The 17724-nt window shown below is 36.6% G+C and overlaps 1 protein-coding gene across 2 annotated transcripts in view; it reads right to left on the bottom strand.

The window, feature by feature from the left end:
• Ryk (receptor like tyrosine kinase) overlaps window positions 1-17724 on the bottom strand; it is an 87000-nt gene that overhangs the window by 47503 nt on the left and 21773 nt on the right. For both annotated transcript variants that reach the window (XM_027933740.2, XM_027933741.2), the window contains exon 2: window positions 11038-11159. In XM_027933740.2, the coding sequence (XP_027789541.2) occupies window positions 11038-11159 (122 nt within the window). The remainder of the gene's footprint in view (window positions 1-11037; window positions 11160-17724) is intronic.

Raw genomic sequence — 17724 nt, 5'->3', positions numbered from 1 at the left:
AAGGTGATAAAACCTTAAGGAGGTGGAGCCTAGTGAGAGGTCTATAGGTCACTGGGGACATTCCCAGAAAAGGGATTGTGGGACCCTGGCTCTTTCCTCTTCCTCTTTGCTTACTGGCCATGAGGTAAGCAATTGTTCTACCACAGGGTCCCTCCATGATATGCTATCAGAGAACTAAAGCAGCATTGCCCTCAATCAAGGACTAAAACCTTTAAAAACATGAGCTGAAACAAACCTATTTTCTTTATAAATTTATTGTCTCAGATATTTTGTTACAGTAATGGAAAGCTAACAATGGCTAAGAAAGTTCATATTTGGAATCCCTATCTAATCTCTGGATCTATTTCTCAAGTGACTCAGAATCCAGAAGGGACCAATAAGACATCCCTGGAACACCAGTAACTATCAAACCTGGCATACCAGCCTGGCTTAATAGAACCAACTAACAACAATAAATATAGCCCTATTGCTATACAGAATTCATGGGAAATTCTGAACTGCTCCAACCTTCAAGATCTTCAATGAGGTCTTACATTTCATATATCCTTTGTCCTGCCTTTGAATCTTTGTAACTACAGTGCCCTTCTCCCATTCAGCGGTCATAGGGTGGTTTTGGTGGAGAGCTATGACTGGCAGAGCTATAAAGAAGTGGGATGGAAAAAGAGTGGGAAGAAAGAAATGCAAGAACTCATTGTTAAGCTTAAAAAAAATATCTGTACTCTCATATTCACTGGGAAACCTCCTCAGTGTCTATTAACTGATAAATGTATAAAGAAAATGTACTATATATATTCAATGCAATACTATCCGGCCATTAAAAAAAGTTTTTTAAGGGTAAACTCTTGTGATTTGCAACAACGCGAACTGGAAATTATGTTACATGAAATAAGCCAGGCACAGGACAAGTACTTCATGATCTCATTCATATATGGAATTTAAAAAAGTAAATCTCATAGAAGTTCAGAGCAGAAAGGTCATTAATGGAGGTTGGGGGACAATAGAAGTAAAAACTTCAGGAGTGCTATTGCATGGTGGAGTGATACAGATAACAATAATGTGCTACATACATCAAAAACCTAAAAGGAAAAAATTTGAATGTTTTCACCACAAATAAATGATAAATGTTTGAGGAGACAGATATTGTTTACCCTGATTTAAACATTATACAATGTATACACATATTGAAACATCACATGGTACTCTATAAATATGTACAACTTTTATATTGATATAAAAATATATCAATTAAAATAAATTTAATTTAAATTTTTAAAAAACAAAACTTAACTAGAAAGAATGGAAGACAGGTGGGAAAGGAGGGTCCCAGAGTTTTTCTATCTTCTTTTTAAGGAGATAAATATGTTTATATTATATTTTAAAATGTCAATGAAATGGTGTATCTAATAAAGATGAAAGAGGAAAAGTATCATCCCAGACTATAGGGAATGAATGGCCCCTGGGTATCAGCTAAGGCAGTGGGTGCTGTCACCCATGGATAAGAAGGGGGACTCGATCAACCCAGTATATTTGGTTCCCCCTTTGAATTTCTCCTTCCACGTTCTATCTGGGGGTCCCTGAGCTAAACACCATAGAGATGTGAATATCAAACTCTCCTTTGTTATTTAGGTAGGTACACAAACAACTGTTAAAAATCTTTATTTGGTTACACATTGATCACAAAAGAAATATTCTGGCTATCTTTCCCTCTGGAGATAGCCCACATTGAGTGTATATTCCTTGCTACACCCCAAAGGTCTCTCCCTCTTGATTTCATTCTCCCTAGAGTATTTATCTACATTCCTAAATAAACTTGACTATACCTTTGAGAAAAAAACAAAACAAACAAACAAAAAGCCCAAAACAAATGTTCTCCCTGCATCATATCAGTGAATCAGTGATACCTTGGCTAGAAGTGTTAATAGTCACAAAAATATTGCTGCCACCAGGGGGTGATACAGAGCTATAGTCAAGGGCCAGGAATGAGCCCTAAAACATGAAGAGAATGCATTTACTGTTCTATACTATTTATCATTGACTGTATCACTATACCATGATATCTCTGAAGAGGACCACTTATCAAAGGAAGGTACAAAAATTAACACAGAAAAAATAGATTTGGAACTATGGTACCAGGAGACCCTTACATAAATTAGCACCCTTTTCAAGCTTTGTAGAATGTGAATACAACATGAGAATCAAACAGGATAACTAACAGACCACACCTGTTATGTTATGTACCTGTTAAACTGACAGATTCCCTCTGATAAACGCAGACCCCAGTCACTCCAGAGTAGCTCTCCTACGGTCATGCTATACTTCCCATCAACCTACTGCCAACCCCAGGGATTCAGACACAAACCCTCTTGTGCTACTGATAGCAATGTCACAGTCTTCCTGTTTGACCCCCCATTTGGGTAACCTCACTATTCTGAACAGCCTCCCACACTCTCAGCCTCTTAACCTTCTTCCCTAATCTGACTTTCCTCAGAAGTGACCTCTTCTCTTACCCAGCATTCAGTTTCTACATCACCTAATGGGCAGGGCTTCACAGTGGGATGAGCGTCTTTCAGGATCATATGTCCTTTCCAGACATCTCTTTCATATGCACAGTCCCCTCTGCTCTGAAGTTCACAACTTCTCCTAATGGCTAGGTCTCACGTCAGCTACACCAATGACACATAGAACTCTACAGAGGCCTTGGCCCTTAACTCATTTGTCTCCTGCCATCTTCAAAACCAAAGAAAATACAAAAACACCATTGTATCAAATATCCCCTTATTATCTCTGACTACCCACCTCCGATTCCTACAAAACTCTTCATCTCTGCTACTGGAAATCAGTCAATATTTATGAGGCACATACATGAGCAAGGGGCTATGCTTACAACTGGGATACAGTGACCAACTAAACTACTTCCTTCTCCTCCAGCCCAGAAAAGACCACTTGATTTCACATTCCCACAGTCTGTGCCTCCCAAAGGGCATTACTGACATAGTGATGTTGACAACCTGAACTGGTTTACTTCCTCATCTACACTCTTAGAAGGCAACGCCAGCATCCTGACTGTTCCTTACTCTATTACTGCTGCCCAGCCTGTTGCAAGTAATCACATTCTGGAGAGAAGGTGCTCTTATACCAGGATGACCTCCAGTCTCAGGGTTTGCCTTTATCCTGCTCAGCAATCCCTTCTTCAGTGGTCCCTCTCCTCCCTACTCTTTTTCACTCCAAACCTCACAGACCCTTATGGATTCACTACTGCCCTCCCTTCTTCCTTACTCTCAGATAATGCTCTTGTCTCTTCAGCCAACAGAGGAACCATCTTGCTTTCTTTTCAGCACCAAGCAGATCTGCTGGAGGGCCCATCCATCCTCTGTACCTCGGTTCCAAGGAAAGGTCCATTGTCCTCTTTAAATGATAAATTCCTTCTCTCATAGTATACTAGGTCCTAGCCAATTTTACCACAATGTGATCTCATTATCAACTAGTCTCTATCTTCAGTCTTTCCACATGTACAGTTACCTACTAAACACATCTACCTAGTGGTCCTATGGCCCTCAATTTTAAGAGATTCAAAGCCAAACTCAGTCTGCTTTATTCTAGCTCTTTTCCTGCAAACAGAAGAGCAGCTAACCAGGAACCTGAGCCCTTAAAATGGAAAGGAATCAAAAGCCCTAACTGCAGTGCTGAGAGTAAGGGACAAGACTAACACCAAAGCACCTCAGTGTGGTAAGGGTGAGAGAAAGGGAGAGGGAAGGAGATGAAATTGATGGAGGAAGGCAGACTAGGGCATGGAAAGAGGTGACAAAGAGCTAGCCAGGAGGTTTGAGAAAGTGACCTCTTTGGCCACGCCACAGTCTGGAGGAGTATAAAATAGCATGGAGCCTGCCTTCTACCCAAGGCTTCCTTTTTGAAAGACTATGAGTCCTTAGGATATCAATTTTTATACTGCAGTTTCTAAGATCAGAGAAGAATTGCCAATTATTGAAGTCCAATTTTCTGTACTTTGGCATGTATTGATGATCTACAAGAAATCTCACTTACCAAACACCTTTTGAAGAAATACCTTTTCAAAGACTAAATTTATAATATACTGGAATGAAAAATTTTGAACAGCAGTTGTTTATCAGGGGGAAAAAAATGAACCAAAATACTTCAGAAAAGAAGCTAGAGAAAATATAAATATTTGAATAAGCTAAAAAATAAACATTTTTGGTAATCTTCCCTTACTTGGAAACAAATGGCAATTGCAAATAGGCAGCTGATGAGTAAACCCATTTCCTTCTGGAACACACAGAGTACACAGTTAAAGTGAATACACTTGCCAAACAGCAAATAGCCCTCTTAATTTCTCTGAAATTACCAGAGCTGCCTTTGTCATAGAAACCTCACTCTGCAGGGGACACAGCTTGCTCACCCCCAGGGGCTGCTGCTGGAACTCAGACAAGTTCACACAGACTCTCCCAACAATGAGGAAGGATTCCTGAAACCAAAGAACAGCTTTGGGGTGGTGGAAGTATTCCACAACATCTTACTATATTTTGCTTTTTAGCTACCTAAAATATCTACTGACACTTAACAGATGCATTAGGGAATGTTCTAGAATATAGAAGAAACTAAATATCTGTTTAAAACACACAGTAGTCTGCTTTAAAAAAAAAAAAATTAAAATGCATGGCCTTGTAAAAGAGAATCGATACTAGATTCTACTCCCCCATCTCTAAATGCAATTTACACAATGGTCTTTTCCACTCACTCACTAAAGCATATGTGACATACATGTTAAGAATAAGATACACACAGCTCCAGCCTCTGAGGAAACCACAATCTATCTGGCAAGACAAAACAGTTATGTAAACACTGGAGAATAACACTATTAGCGAAAGCTTTGATGTGTGAAAACTAATGTTAAAATATCTCTGCCATACCAGCAAGTCTAGAGATCTTTGGAAGCAAATATTTCATCTTCTAGCAAGACTTAAAAAGTAAGAACTGAATTTGTGATAGTGTTAGAGCTCAGGAGCTACAGACTTCCTTCTAAAAGTTCAGGACTGCATCTCAGAGCCAAATATCAGGTGAAGAACCTATCACTGAATCATGTTGGATGACTTTCCCATTTCAAGTCATCTCTGCCTCTTTCTGCCCCTGCTACTACTTTAAGCATGGCCACTCCCAAATATGGGTCTTTATCTCCTCTCCTAGGAACTGATCAATGAACCAAAATGTACAATCATATAAAAAAATGTGATATGGACATCTGAAGGTGAAAGAAAGTGGAACTCTACATGAAGGTGTAGAGCACTTTCACCAGGACACATTGTTCAGCGCTCTGCAAACTGCAGAAAAATATAGAGTATGTTGTTTAAAATATATAGACATATACACTTGCGTATACACACACAAATAAATGTCTATCTTTAGGAGACAAGAATCAGGCAATAATGGGTGACCCAGAGAAGGGGGATGGAGTGGCTGGATTGCTTGAGATGGTACTAGGAAAGTGGAAGGAATTTATTTTTCACTGTATACCTTTTATAACTTTTGAATATGTACCATGTCCATACATTGCCTACTTGTAAAATTAATTTTTAAAATGAACAAACTGCAATTAATCAACTGCTCAAATCACCACACATCATGACCCAGAAGTGGAATTAGGAGCTGAGATGGTGGCTGAAGCCTGAAACTAGATTCACACACACAAATTCCAGTTTTTTACCATAAATGTTTATACCTGTTACGGATGAACTCTTCAAATAAGTTCAGCTACATATTCAATCTATAAATTCCATTCATTTTTCCAAACTGATCTGACTCAATTTCAGAGTAAAATACCTGAAAAATCCTATGTGTCTACCTACTGTCTCATGTACCCTGCCTTACACTTCAGAACCAGGAAAGTCCCCTCTCCTAAAGCAGCACATTGCAACTCTGAAAAGCTCTAACACCTCAGAGGTTCTCCTTGTGGAGTTGTGCCCTGTGGATGCTGTCTGTTTCGTCTGCAGTCAGTACTAGGTGCTTACACCAGGCACAGGGGATAATCTTGAGGTGTTCAGCAGCTAGGAGGGAGACAGAAAAGAAAATCAGCTCTTACAATATTCTTGGGAGTATGACTAGGGTTATGAGAGAGGAGAAGGGCACTAAGGATAAGGAAAAGGCACCTGCTACAGCTGGAGGAGAGGGGACACCAGCTTAATCAGGTAAAAAAGAACTGACTGGATAAAAGACATTTCTAGCAGAGCAGTCAGCATCAAAGTGATAGATCAAGAAACTGCAAGACAGGTCAGGCAAGGTGGTGCATGACTGTAATCCCAGCAACTCAGGAGGCTGAGGCAGGAGGATCACAAGTTTGAGGAAAGAAGAGAGGCCCTAAGCAACTTAGGGAGAATCTGTACCAAAATAAAAAATAAAAAGGGTGGGTAAGCTCAGTGGTAATGCACCCCTGGGTTCAATCTCACATATTAGAAAGAAAAAGGAAAAAGAAATTGCAAGACAGATAACAATGGCACTAATGATTGGCTGAAGAGGAGGCAGAAAAGAAAGGCAGGGACAAAATAATGAAGGTCTCTCAAGAAATCAAACTTCATTCTGGTGGCAACAGAGAGTCCCTACTGTGGCTATGGGGATGGTACAAGAAGAAGCCAATTTGAGGCAAGGAGTTCAGTTAAGAATACTGTCCATATCCTGGAAGAAATAACGAAGACCAAAATTAAGTATAAGGCAGTAGGTTTCCAGAGAGGTAGAAATTTAAGCTGTAATTATAAGAGCTGGAGATGTAGCTCAGTGACAGAGCACTTGCCTAACATCCACAATGCCCCAGGTTCGATCCCCAGCACCACAAAAAATAATATAATTATAAAAGAGAACCTCCTAGATTTAGAAGGTACAGAAAAAGGAGATAAGGGTTTTGGCCTGCATGTGTAAATAGATGCTGATGGCTCCACAACAAGTCAGGGAACTCCCACCTTACCCGGCACTTCCCATCAGCAGCAGCAGTCCAAATATGCACTAATGATATCATTTGATGTCTGCTAAGCAGGGACTTTAAAATTTGTGCTCCACAAAATAAAATAAACAATATGGAAAAAGCTATACCATGGCTCCTCCTGATTCACAATGTACCCAGCCATTGAGATTCATCAGAGACCCTTCTATCTTCTACTCTAACTTCCTCCTGTGAAAGGCCCCCAAGACCCAAGCAACCACCACCACCAACATGACAGCACTGAAACTCATTTCAAATAAAAACATCAGTGTATGTACATTTTGAAAGAGGAATGAGTAACAAAAGGCTTCATTCTGTTCAAATCTAACTTCCTACATTGCCTTTTTTTTTTTTTTTTTTTTAATTTTTTAGTTATCGGCGGACACAACGTCTTTGTTTGTATGTGGTGCTGAGGATGGAACCTGGGCCGCATGCATGCCAGGCAAGCACGCTACCGCTTGAGCCACATCCCCAGCCCCTACATTGCCTTTTTTATTCATAAAATACATCCCATATACTGCCCAGCAAACACTCTTATGACATATCAGCATCCTTTTTTCCTGAGTGTACCCAGAAATATTTTCATTCTGCTCAAGGTCAGCAGACATAGCTTTTGAAAGGAATAACTACATTTTTCACTATTTCAAAATGCACTTTTTGTTTTTATAACTGTCAACATCAAAAACAGGAACAATAACAAAAAATTACTATCAAATTTTGGAGAAAGTAAGAAGCCTCTCTACCTGAAAGACATGTCATAGATACACTGGGTCTCAGAGATGCAGTCTTAAAATTCAAGACCAGTCACTCTGCAAATGCTTAAATTCCTTTTACAATCCCCCACCATTTGGCTATCCAGTGTAGATCTGACCTCCCCGGTAAGAGAGGATGCACCACCCTCAGTACTGGTGAAAAGGGCAACGTAGTTCTAAACAAAGGTAAAACCTAGTGGAAAAAAGTAATGAGGAATGGGAGATTTTTTTACATACTTTCAAATTATCTCCCAACAAATTACTTATTAATTATAAAGGGATACACCTTACTGTGGAGAAATCTAGTCATCCAAGTATTCAGAGTTAACAAAAACCAGCACTGCACAGTGGTATCAGGTGTACACCTCTCATGCCTTGAAGAACAGCTCTTCTGTGGGTATTACTGCCATAGAAACATTCTCCAATCTTATCAAGAGAAAACCTTGGACAATCCAAATTGAGGAGCATTCTACAAAATAACTGGCTTGTGTGTTTTAAAACTGTAAGGTCAAAAAACACAAAGAAAGGCTATAGAACTGTTTCAGATTAATAAGAAACTAAACAGACACCAACTAGTGAAAAAATAATAATAAACAACATTATTGGGGTTACCTATGAAATGTCATTACCATTGATAAGGTAACAGTATTATAACTTACATTTTCTGATTTTGATAACTATACTTTGGTTATGTATGTTCTTAGAAAATACTGATATATTTAGGAGTAAAGGGACATGTTTGAGACTCACCTTCAAAGAGTTTAAGGAGAGAAAGTATGTGTGTGTATTGTGTGTGTGTGTGTGTTACATGAAAATGAAAAGTTATCCAAAAAATAAGTTCACACAATATTATGTAACAATACTAAAAAAAAAAAAAATGTGTTGAGTTCAGTTTCCTTTAAGAGTTCAGGTGCTCAAACACTGCAACTGACATATCTGGTTTCAGTATCTTTGGATACTTGACCTTTTCCAAATTATCTATACCATTTATTTTGGTACTTCACATACCCAGCTTACCATGTACTAAATGTTCTTAATTAGTTCACACGAATTTTCTATTTTTGCAGCTTTCACCCTAAAGTAATCTCTATACTGCTGCAAAGCACCCCCCATATCTGAATACCCTAAGGCAATAGTGGGACAGCTGGGATGTTCCCAACAGCAATACACATAAGCTGCACCCAAGATCCAAGATAACTTAAGTATAATCATATCACTCCTCAAGCTACATTTTAATGTATGTGTTTGTATATTTAACAATAATATGAATATGAGTTTATATAATAATAACATGAATAGATGTATATTTATACAATCATTCTTACTAACCTCACTAACAAATATATTGAAAATGCCTAGTGTTTGGCAATGAAAAGAAAAAATAAGTACCCTTATTCACTTTGTAAGGAATGTTTATTCACTGGTACAATCTTGGAAGAGGAAAGCAAGAAACACTTTTGCAATATGTATCAAAATTATAAACATACACTTCTGGACCCAGCCACTTCACTTCTCAGTGATAATTTACTATTCAGACCCAATGCCATACATTGCTTTCTGACAAAGATGTTCTTAATGTATTTATAGACATATGCACATTTTTTGTTTCTATATTTATCAATAGCAAAGACAGAAAAATTTTTAATTAAAAAATTTAAAATAGTAAAGTAAAATATCAACAAAAGATGAATAACCAATTGTTTTCACCATTCCTTTATGTTAGCTTTTGCCCAGCAAATGAAGTGAAATAAACTGTGTAAACAGTAAAGGGAAGCATTATTTTAAATAGTAAAATACCAATAAAAATCTGTGTTCCATCAATGGGGCACTTAATAATGACACATCACCTATTCATTCAATATCATAAAATCATTAAAGAAAATGAGTAAAACAGAGAAATGGAAAGATGTCATGATATATTGTTACTAGGTGGGAGAAAACACTGCTGAACAGACATATCATAAAATCTTTTTTTTTTACTTAAAAGGAAAGAACAAGAGGACCCTGAAGAAGTTATACCAAACTATAAACTATGACTGCTTATAGGTATAAAACTACAAAGTTGTTACTTTTTAACAATTTTCTGTAATATTTGAACTTCCCCAATAAGCATTATTGCACTGTTACGTAGAAAAAAATTTTAAAAAGTCTATATTAAAGTGAGGCAAATTTAAACAACCAGCAGCAAATATCAGAACACATAATCACCTTATAATTCTTAAAAACTGCTATAATAGGTATTCTTACTTATTTTTCTTTAATATTTATTTTTTAGCTGTAGTTGAACACAATATCTTTATTTTATTTATTTATGTTTATGTGGTGCTGAGGATCGAACCCAGGGCCTCTCACGTGCGAGGCAAGCGCTCTACCGCTGAGCCACAACCCCAGCCCCTCTTACTTATTTTTAATAGTAAATTTTTTTTTTCCTCAACTAATATCCCACTCAAAAGCCTATACAGAAAGCTAATCAGAGAAACTCAAGCTGGTTAGTTGGTTGGTTGGTTGGTGGGTGGGTGGGTGGGTGGGAAACCACACTTAGTCTCTCACTCCTTGACTTAAAGGAAAACATACATTTGAGGAACCCAGGCAGTCAGAGGAAATGTGAAGAATTCAGCAATAAGTGAGCCAGTCAAGAGATTCTTAAGTATTTGGGTTTTAGCCCCTGATGTTAAGCAGCCTCACCACAGACACATGGGTAGGTTGTCTGCCACACTTTTTTTTTTTTTGGTGGTATTAGGGATTGAACCCATGGGTACTTAACCACTGAGCCACATCCTCAGCCCTTTGTTAAAAGTATTTTAGGGTCTCGCTAACTTGCTGAGACTAGCTTTGAACTAGCAATCCTTCTGCCTCAGCCTCCTGGGCCACTGGGATCACAGGCATGTGCTTGCCATCCCCTATTTTCACCATGAATAAAAAAATGACACCCATTTTATCAAACACATCAAGAAGACCTAATTCCCAACCTACCCTAGCCCCAACACATATGATTTCACCATAACAGCAAGGTCATTTTCAGGTCCAACTGTCCTCTTTTCAAGCTAGATGCAGACCCCATTTGAAAAGTCTGAAAGGATGCAAATGTCTGTCATGTGATAATCACCTAAATGATGGCCTCCTTCACTGTAAAGGATTTAAGAGATTTTAAAGGAATAGGCTCTAGATTTAAAATATAAACCTAAAAAGATCCAGTACTACCCACCAACCCTTCTGTAGAAATAAAAGCCTACTACTCAAATACAGTCCTTGCCTCTGGGTCCTGGGTGACCCTGTCATAACATCTGCTGACCACTCTCTTACCTTGGACTTTGCATGCCAAGTGAAGTGCAGGAAATTTGTCTCACTGGGTACTAATAGGTTGAAGGAGAGGGCATAGTGACTAATAAGGTCGTTTCTCACATAATAGAGTTCTGCATCAAGACCTAGAAAAAAATTAAAAGATAACAATTAAATAAATGGACAAAAGATATGAGCAGACATTTTACAATAAGATATATAATTGGCCAAATAAGCATATTATAAAAGGGTGATAAACCTCATTAGTTAGTCATTAAAAAAAAACACAAATTAATCCATTATGTCCCATCATCCTATATAAAAACCTATGAAGTTTTATAGGACACTCATAAAGATTGTTCTGTTTAGGTTTTTATAGGTGTCCTATTTATAGGAGGATGGACTATAACAGGTTAAAACGTGAGACCCATTAAGCACCTAAGAGTATAACTAAAATTAAATGTTGGCAAGGGTATAAAACAATTCCAACTCTCATAATTGCTGGGAGTGTAAAAATGTTCAACTGCTTTTAAAAGCTAGTAGTTTCTTATAAAGCCAAACATGTACCTACTCTGTGAACTAGCAATTCCACTCAGATAATTATACAAAAGAACTAAAAACATTATGTCCACAGAAAGACTTGTGCACAAATATTAACAAATATTTTATTATATATTTTATTGATAATAGTGAAAACTGGCAACAACACAAATGTCCATCAGCATACACCAATAGACAATCAATTATTCATACAACAGAATACTACTCAGCAGTGAAAATAAACCAGCTGCTAAGACTCTGCAACAAGGAGGAATTTCTTAGTGTGAAAGAAACTAGACACATGAGGATACAAACTATACAATCCTATTTAGATAAGGTTCTGATACAGATGAAACTGATTTATAGTGATAAAACTCAGATCTAAGGTAGCATGAAAAGAGAAGGGGGTGAAAGGGAGACTGGTGAATTACAAAAAGGCATCAAGGAATTTCTTGGAGTGATAACAATGTTTGAAATCTGATTAGAGTCCTGGTTATATAGGTGTATATATTTTTTCAAAACTCAAAGAACAGGACATTTAAAATCTAAATGTAAAGTTTACCTACTATTTTTAAGAGAAGTTAAAAAAAAAGAAAAAAAAAACTTTTTTAAGTTTTACCTCTCTACTAAAATGTCAAAAAACTTTAAGACAGCTGGTCAATGGCATATACCTGTAATCCTAGTGAATCAAGAGGCTGAAGCAGGAGGATTCCAAGTTCTAGGATAGTCTGGGAAACTTAGCAGAGGACATGTCTCAAAATAAAAACTAAAAAGGGCCAGAAATGTAGCTCAGCAGTAGAGGGGCCCTGGGTTCAATCCCCAGAATCACAAAAACAAGACAAAGGGGAAAAAACCTTTAAAGTCCTAGAACAGCAGTAGCACTAACATAAAAAGCTTTAGGAAAAAGATTAACCTTAAATGATCAACAACTTCCAAATTTATACTTCAAATATTTTTCACAGAGAAGGAAGAAATTCTGTTCCTAATAAATAATACTTCTAATGTCATTACTAGTAATAATAGCAAAAACAATGTATGAGTATTTAGGTTTTCTAGAACACAGTTCAAAGTATCAAGAATATCTAGGGATTCTGCAAATTCAACTCCATATAAAGCTAGATGAAAAATAGCTGTTAACAATTAGACAAGAAATAAAGAACAAAATACAAGCATGAATTCAAGCCATACATGCTGTCACTTAATAATTTGTGGTTTAGTCCTACTAGGAATTTTCTAAATTCTTATCTCATAAAATGAAACTAAGGAACACAGTCAATCCCTTCCCATTAGTCCTCCCTACACTGCCCCTGGTTTCTCCAGTTTTATTAAATCAAATATTTCAACAAAACCCGGGTTCCTAAGCAGAGAACATTCTCCTGGAAGATACCAGAGTGACTTCTCTACAAAATTACAAATGAAGACTGAATAAAGATAGTAAATAATATAGTCAACTAACTTTTTCAGACTTCTAAAGTCTACATGGACCTTAACTTGTGCTGGCACACTTAACACCCTGTCCATCCATCCATGATTCCCCTTCAATGAATCACAGAACCTTTCTGTGTTCTGTCATCCCCTGAAAGTACTCTGTTTACCAATCTCCTCACATTATTGAAGTGTAACTTTTTCTAGGCCTTGTGGAACCCAAAGAGCCCATCCTCCCACCTTCCATGGGCATTGCTCTGGATCCCCATGACCACTTTGGATGACTACTGAGCATTCTTGTCAAAAGTTTTGTTTCCTGTGGGATCATGCTATCCAATTGTGACACCTTCTATCCTTCCTTCCCAATATCTCAGCTACCCCCATTCAATGAGGATTCTAGAACTAATTTGTAAATTGGGGAAGGGAGGTGGGCAGTACTAGGAATTGAACCCAGGGTTGTTCTAGCACTGGTAGAGCTCCCCTGGGTTCAACAGAAGGAAGGAAGGATCCAAAACATCCCTAACCCTTTTTGCATTTTTTGAGATAGGGTCTCACTGAATTGTATGGTCTGACCTGGCAATTTCGATCCTCTGGCCTTAGCCTTCCAAATTGCTGGGATTACAGGCATGAGGCACCACACCCATCTATAAACTTCTATAAATCCCTATCCTATGACTCATCATGGCAAACTCCCAAATTCCTTGAAACCAACTCATTCCCAACCTGCCCTTCAATGCTCCTTTGATTCCTCAACTCCAACAACCTTCATTCATACCAAAATAACCCATTTTTTATGGAATGTAGCAATATGCAAATTACAAACCATTCTATTGGGTTGCAGCAATATGCAAATTACTCTACCTCCAAACTCTTGAACTATATTATCTCAGTGTCTAGTAGCTCTTTGATTTCTTTGTTTTCACAGCTTTTCTGAGTTCAGACCACCTAAGGTATCTAAAATCCTCTTATTTCTCCCATTCAATTATACCAATCATTTCCTCACCTCCTTACAACTATTTCAATTATTCAATTACTTTCCAACTACTTCAGTTACTTCTCCACCAGCATGGTTGTCTTTTTCCCCCAGCTTGTCAACATACATACCTCACTCAGAAAACACTCCAATCATGAACCAACTCCCCTACCTCCTGTCATTTTAGGTGCTGTAACTAAATGCTGTATAAGCCTGAATGAAGCCACTGTTACAAATGACTTACAACAAAATGATGCTTCTGTTATCAAGAAATAACATTTATAAGTGGCTGATAAGTTTGGAGCCTGTGATCCAAATCTCCATGAACACCTACTGATCACCAAAATAAATTTAAAATTTGAAATTGACTACTATAGATGGAGATATTAAATTGGAATACAATTATTAAACAGCTGCTATTTTCTGAAAAGTTCTGAAAACATTTGCTTTGAAATGGATATTCTTTATTAGCTAAAATAGTTATTTGTCCTTGGAAAGGGTTTGAATTTCTTAAAGAAACCATCCAAGCTGAAGGCCCATGACTGTAATCCCAGCAACTCAGGAGGATCTCAAGTTCAAGGCCAGCCTTGGCAACTTAGCAAGATCCCCTCTCAAAATCAAAACTAAAAAGGGATAGGGATGTAGCTCAGTGGTAGAGCTTCCCTGAGAGAACAGAAGGAAGGAAGAATCCAAATTATACTCAAATTTTCACCTATCAAATTTGAAAATAGACAGTCCTATCATTAAGACGTGTTCCTACAATACTGATTCACATAGTAAATAATAGTGCCAGTATAACACGGCAGATGTACCATTTCACATATGAATTTCCCCAGGCAAGAGAAACTGGAAGATCAGGTAGAAAACTATAACTTCCAGTGGGAAAGAACCCTCACTCAGTTCAGATACTGCCAAGCAAGAACCCTTTAGCTCTATTTCAAGAATATTAAAAATGATCATCTGCACCCACAGTTCCCTCCTCAGGTACACAGTCAGCCTCTCACAGTTCCACGTGTGCCCACGTATATGGCAGTCCCACAGGCTTACAAAATTACTTTTATCTACACTGTCTTAGACCATTTAGGTCTGTGATTTCCAGCCCCTTAAATTTTAATAGATTTAACTTTCCTCTGAGGCAGCCTTGGCCACACTAAGTGGTTTGACTGGGCTACCCAAGTTATCTCATAAGGTACCAATTATGTTTCTGTTAGTACTCTGGTTTCAAAATTGCAGAGGTCTTGAGCAGTCTGCCCTTAACCTTATTTTTCCCATAAATCCTGTTATTTTTAGTGAATAAGCAATCTTGAAGATTTTTTAAAAGTGCATTTGATATTACAACTGAAATGTTTATGCATACGAGCGGGATACTGCAAGCAATTTATGACTACATATAAAGTTTTATAAATATTTTTACTCTTTGACCCAGTAACTCCAATACTAAAAATTCCATCCTAAGGAAATCAAAGATAGACACAATTTTTTTTATGTACAGACACTAATGTTAAAATTATCATTTGAATGATATAAATTACCAGCAATGGGGCAATGACTAATAGACTATAATACATCCATTATAGAAAATAAGGCTCTTCAACATTTTTTCTTTCTTTGGAAAAGGAAATAGATGATACTCTAAGAAATTACATAGCCTTCCAATCAAATGATGGTACCTCTTTTGAAGACAGGTTTTAATGATCAAAAACTGACAAAAAAAACTGAAAAAAGACTATGAAGCCATGAATAAGGATGCTACAAGTAAATTTTGATGATTTGGATTTTGCCCAGAATGTAACAGTAAAATGAAAAAACACAAGATACAAACTATATGCACCAAATTTTAAAAATATGTAGCACCTAAATGATTAATGCTTATTTCAAGTTTTCAATAACTCCCCAGTGAATTAAAGTTAAATATACATGAATATGCACATTGCATGTGCTCTATTTTTTAAAAAAGAAATACCCAAACCTGTTAATAGTAGTTAATTATAAATTGTAGATTATGAGTGATTTTTTTATCACATGCTTAATTCTTTTTCTTAAGTTTTCTATGAAATATAACTAGAAAAAAGTTTACAAGAAAATGTTTAAAGGATTATGTATACAGGTCACAGCAATTCACTAAAACAAAATCCAATTACTGTCTAAGGCTGTAAGAGAGAAAAAGTCCCTCCTCCAACAACCAAATTCAATTTTTAAAAAATCACGTCTATAAAGGCATTATGTTTGGTATATCAAGGTTAACACTAACAATAATTAAAAAAAAAAAGATTAATGACTAAAATCCCTTTCCTCCAACTTGCTCTTAAAATATCCAGATATGTAAAAAAGCAAAATCTGAGAAAATACTATGAAATAAAAAGAAAGACCAAAAGAGAACACCAAAATTTGAAAAGAATCTGCATATTCATCATTGGCAAAGGGGCTGACATGAGGAGAAAATTCTTGGATTACCCATTCTCACTATCCAAATGAGAATAACATGGAAAACCCCAAAGATGACAAGGAAAGAACAAAGCTATCATTTTCAGGGAAACAGGGAGCAATTGAGGAGTTCCATTACCAACAAATTCTTATCAGGTGTTCAAAAAAAAAAAAAAAAGAGTCTCAGAAGGTCTCAAAAAACATACCAATCACATATTCTTTCCCAAAAGAGTTACTGTAAAACATACTGAGACTAATTAAACTTTTGTTTTTAACAGGGAATAGAGATTTTTCTACTAAGAAGTTTATTTCATGATGAAAGTATAATAATCATAAATTTTTATTGCTCTAAATCAAAAGGAAAAGCATAGGGGAAAAAAGCAGAACTATAAAGAGAACCTAATGCTAAGTATAATTATGGTAATAGTACAAAACTAGTTTGTACAGGATATATGAATATATATCCATAATTAATATGGCCATAATTAATACACACACCAAGATGGTACTCTGTAGAAAATTCATCTTCTTTGAAATAAGAGTAAAGCACAACTAATTCCTTTTGTTTTCCCCCACATTTTTTTTATTGGTGCATTACTAGTTATACATAATGGTGGGATTTGTTGTTATAGATTTGTACACGGCACACAATATAACAATATGATTCGGCCAATATCACTCCCCAGCACTTCACCCTTTCTACCTGCTGGTCCTTTTCCTCTAACGATCTCCCTTGATTTTCATGAAATCTCCATCCTTTCCCTTTTTCCTCTCTAGCTTCCACAACAACCAGTTTCTTAAGTCAGAAAATATGTAGGCCCCAATCTGACCACAGCACAATGGGAAGCGGTCAAAGGGGAAACATACCATTTAGATTCTGAAGTACAATCTGACATGCAATCTACCTCAAAAAGTCACCTATACTCTTAATCCTTACGAAAGATTTAAACAAGAGAAAAAATAACCTTGAAAAAATGATTGGAAAGATTATTTCCCAAAAATTGGCAATGCATGGTTAAATAATATATGATACTTTTCTTTTTCTTTATGGTCTTATACATGTTCCAAGTTATCATAAGGAGTATGTTTCATATTATAACGAGGAAATAAAACTAATAAAAATAATTTTAATCAAATTTATTTTGTGCGTTATATAAAATAGAGAATATCATACTTAATTTGAGTTGAATTTCCTTTCTCTTTCCTTCAATATACACTGAAAAAAAATTTAAGACAGTAAGATAAGATCTACATAATCTATTCCTTTCTAATTGTTATGAATTATTAGTCCACCAAATAAGATTAAAGTAATTAAATGCAAAGTGAATGCATGGGTAGTGGACAGCAGC

The sequence above is a fragment of the Marmota flaviventris genome, chromosome 8 (genome assembly GCF_047511675.1).
Source record: "Marmota flaviventris isolate mMarFla1 chromosome 8, mMarFla1.hap1, whole genome shotgun sequence".
NCBI classification, from domain to species: domain Eukaryota; kingdom Metazoa; phylum Chordata; class Mammalia; order Rodentia; family Sciuridae; genus Marmota; species Marmota flaviventris.
This window is presented reverse-complemented; position numbering and strand designations above follow the sequence as displayed.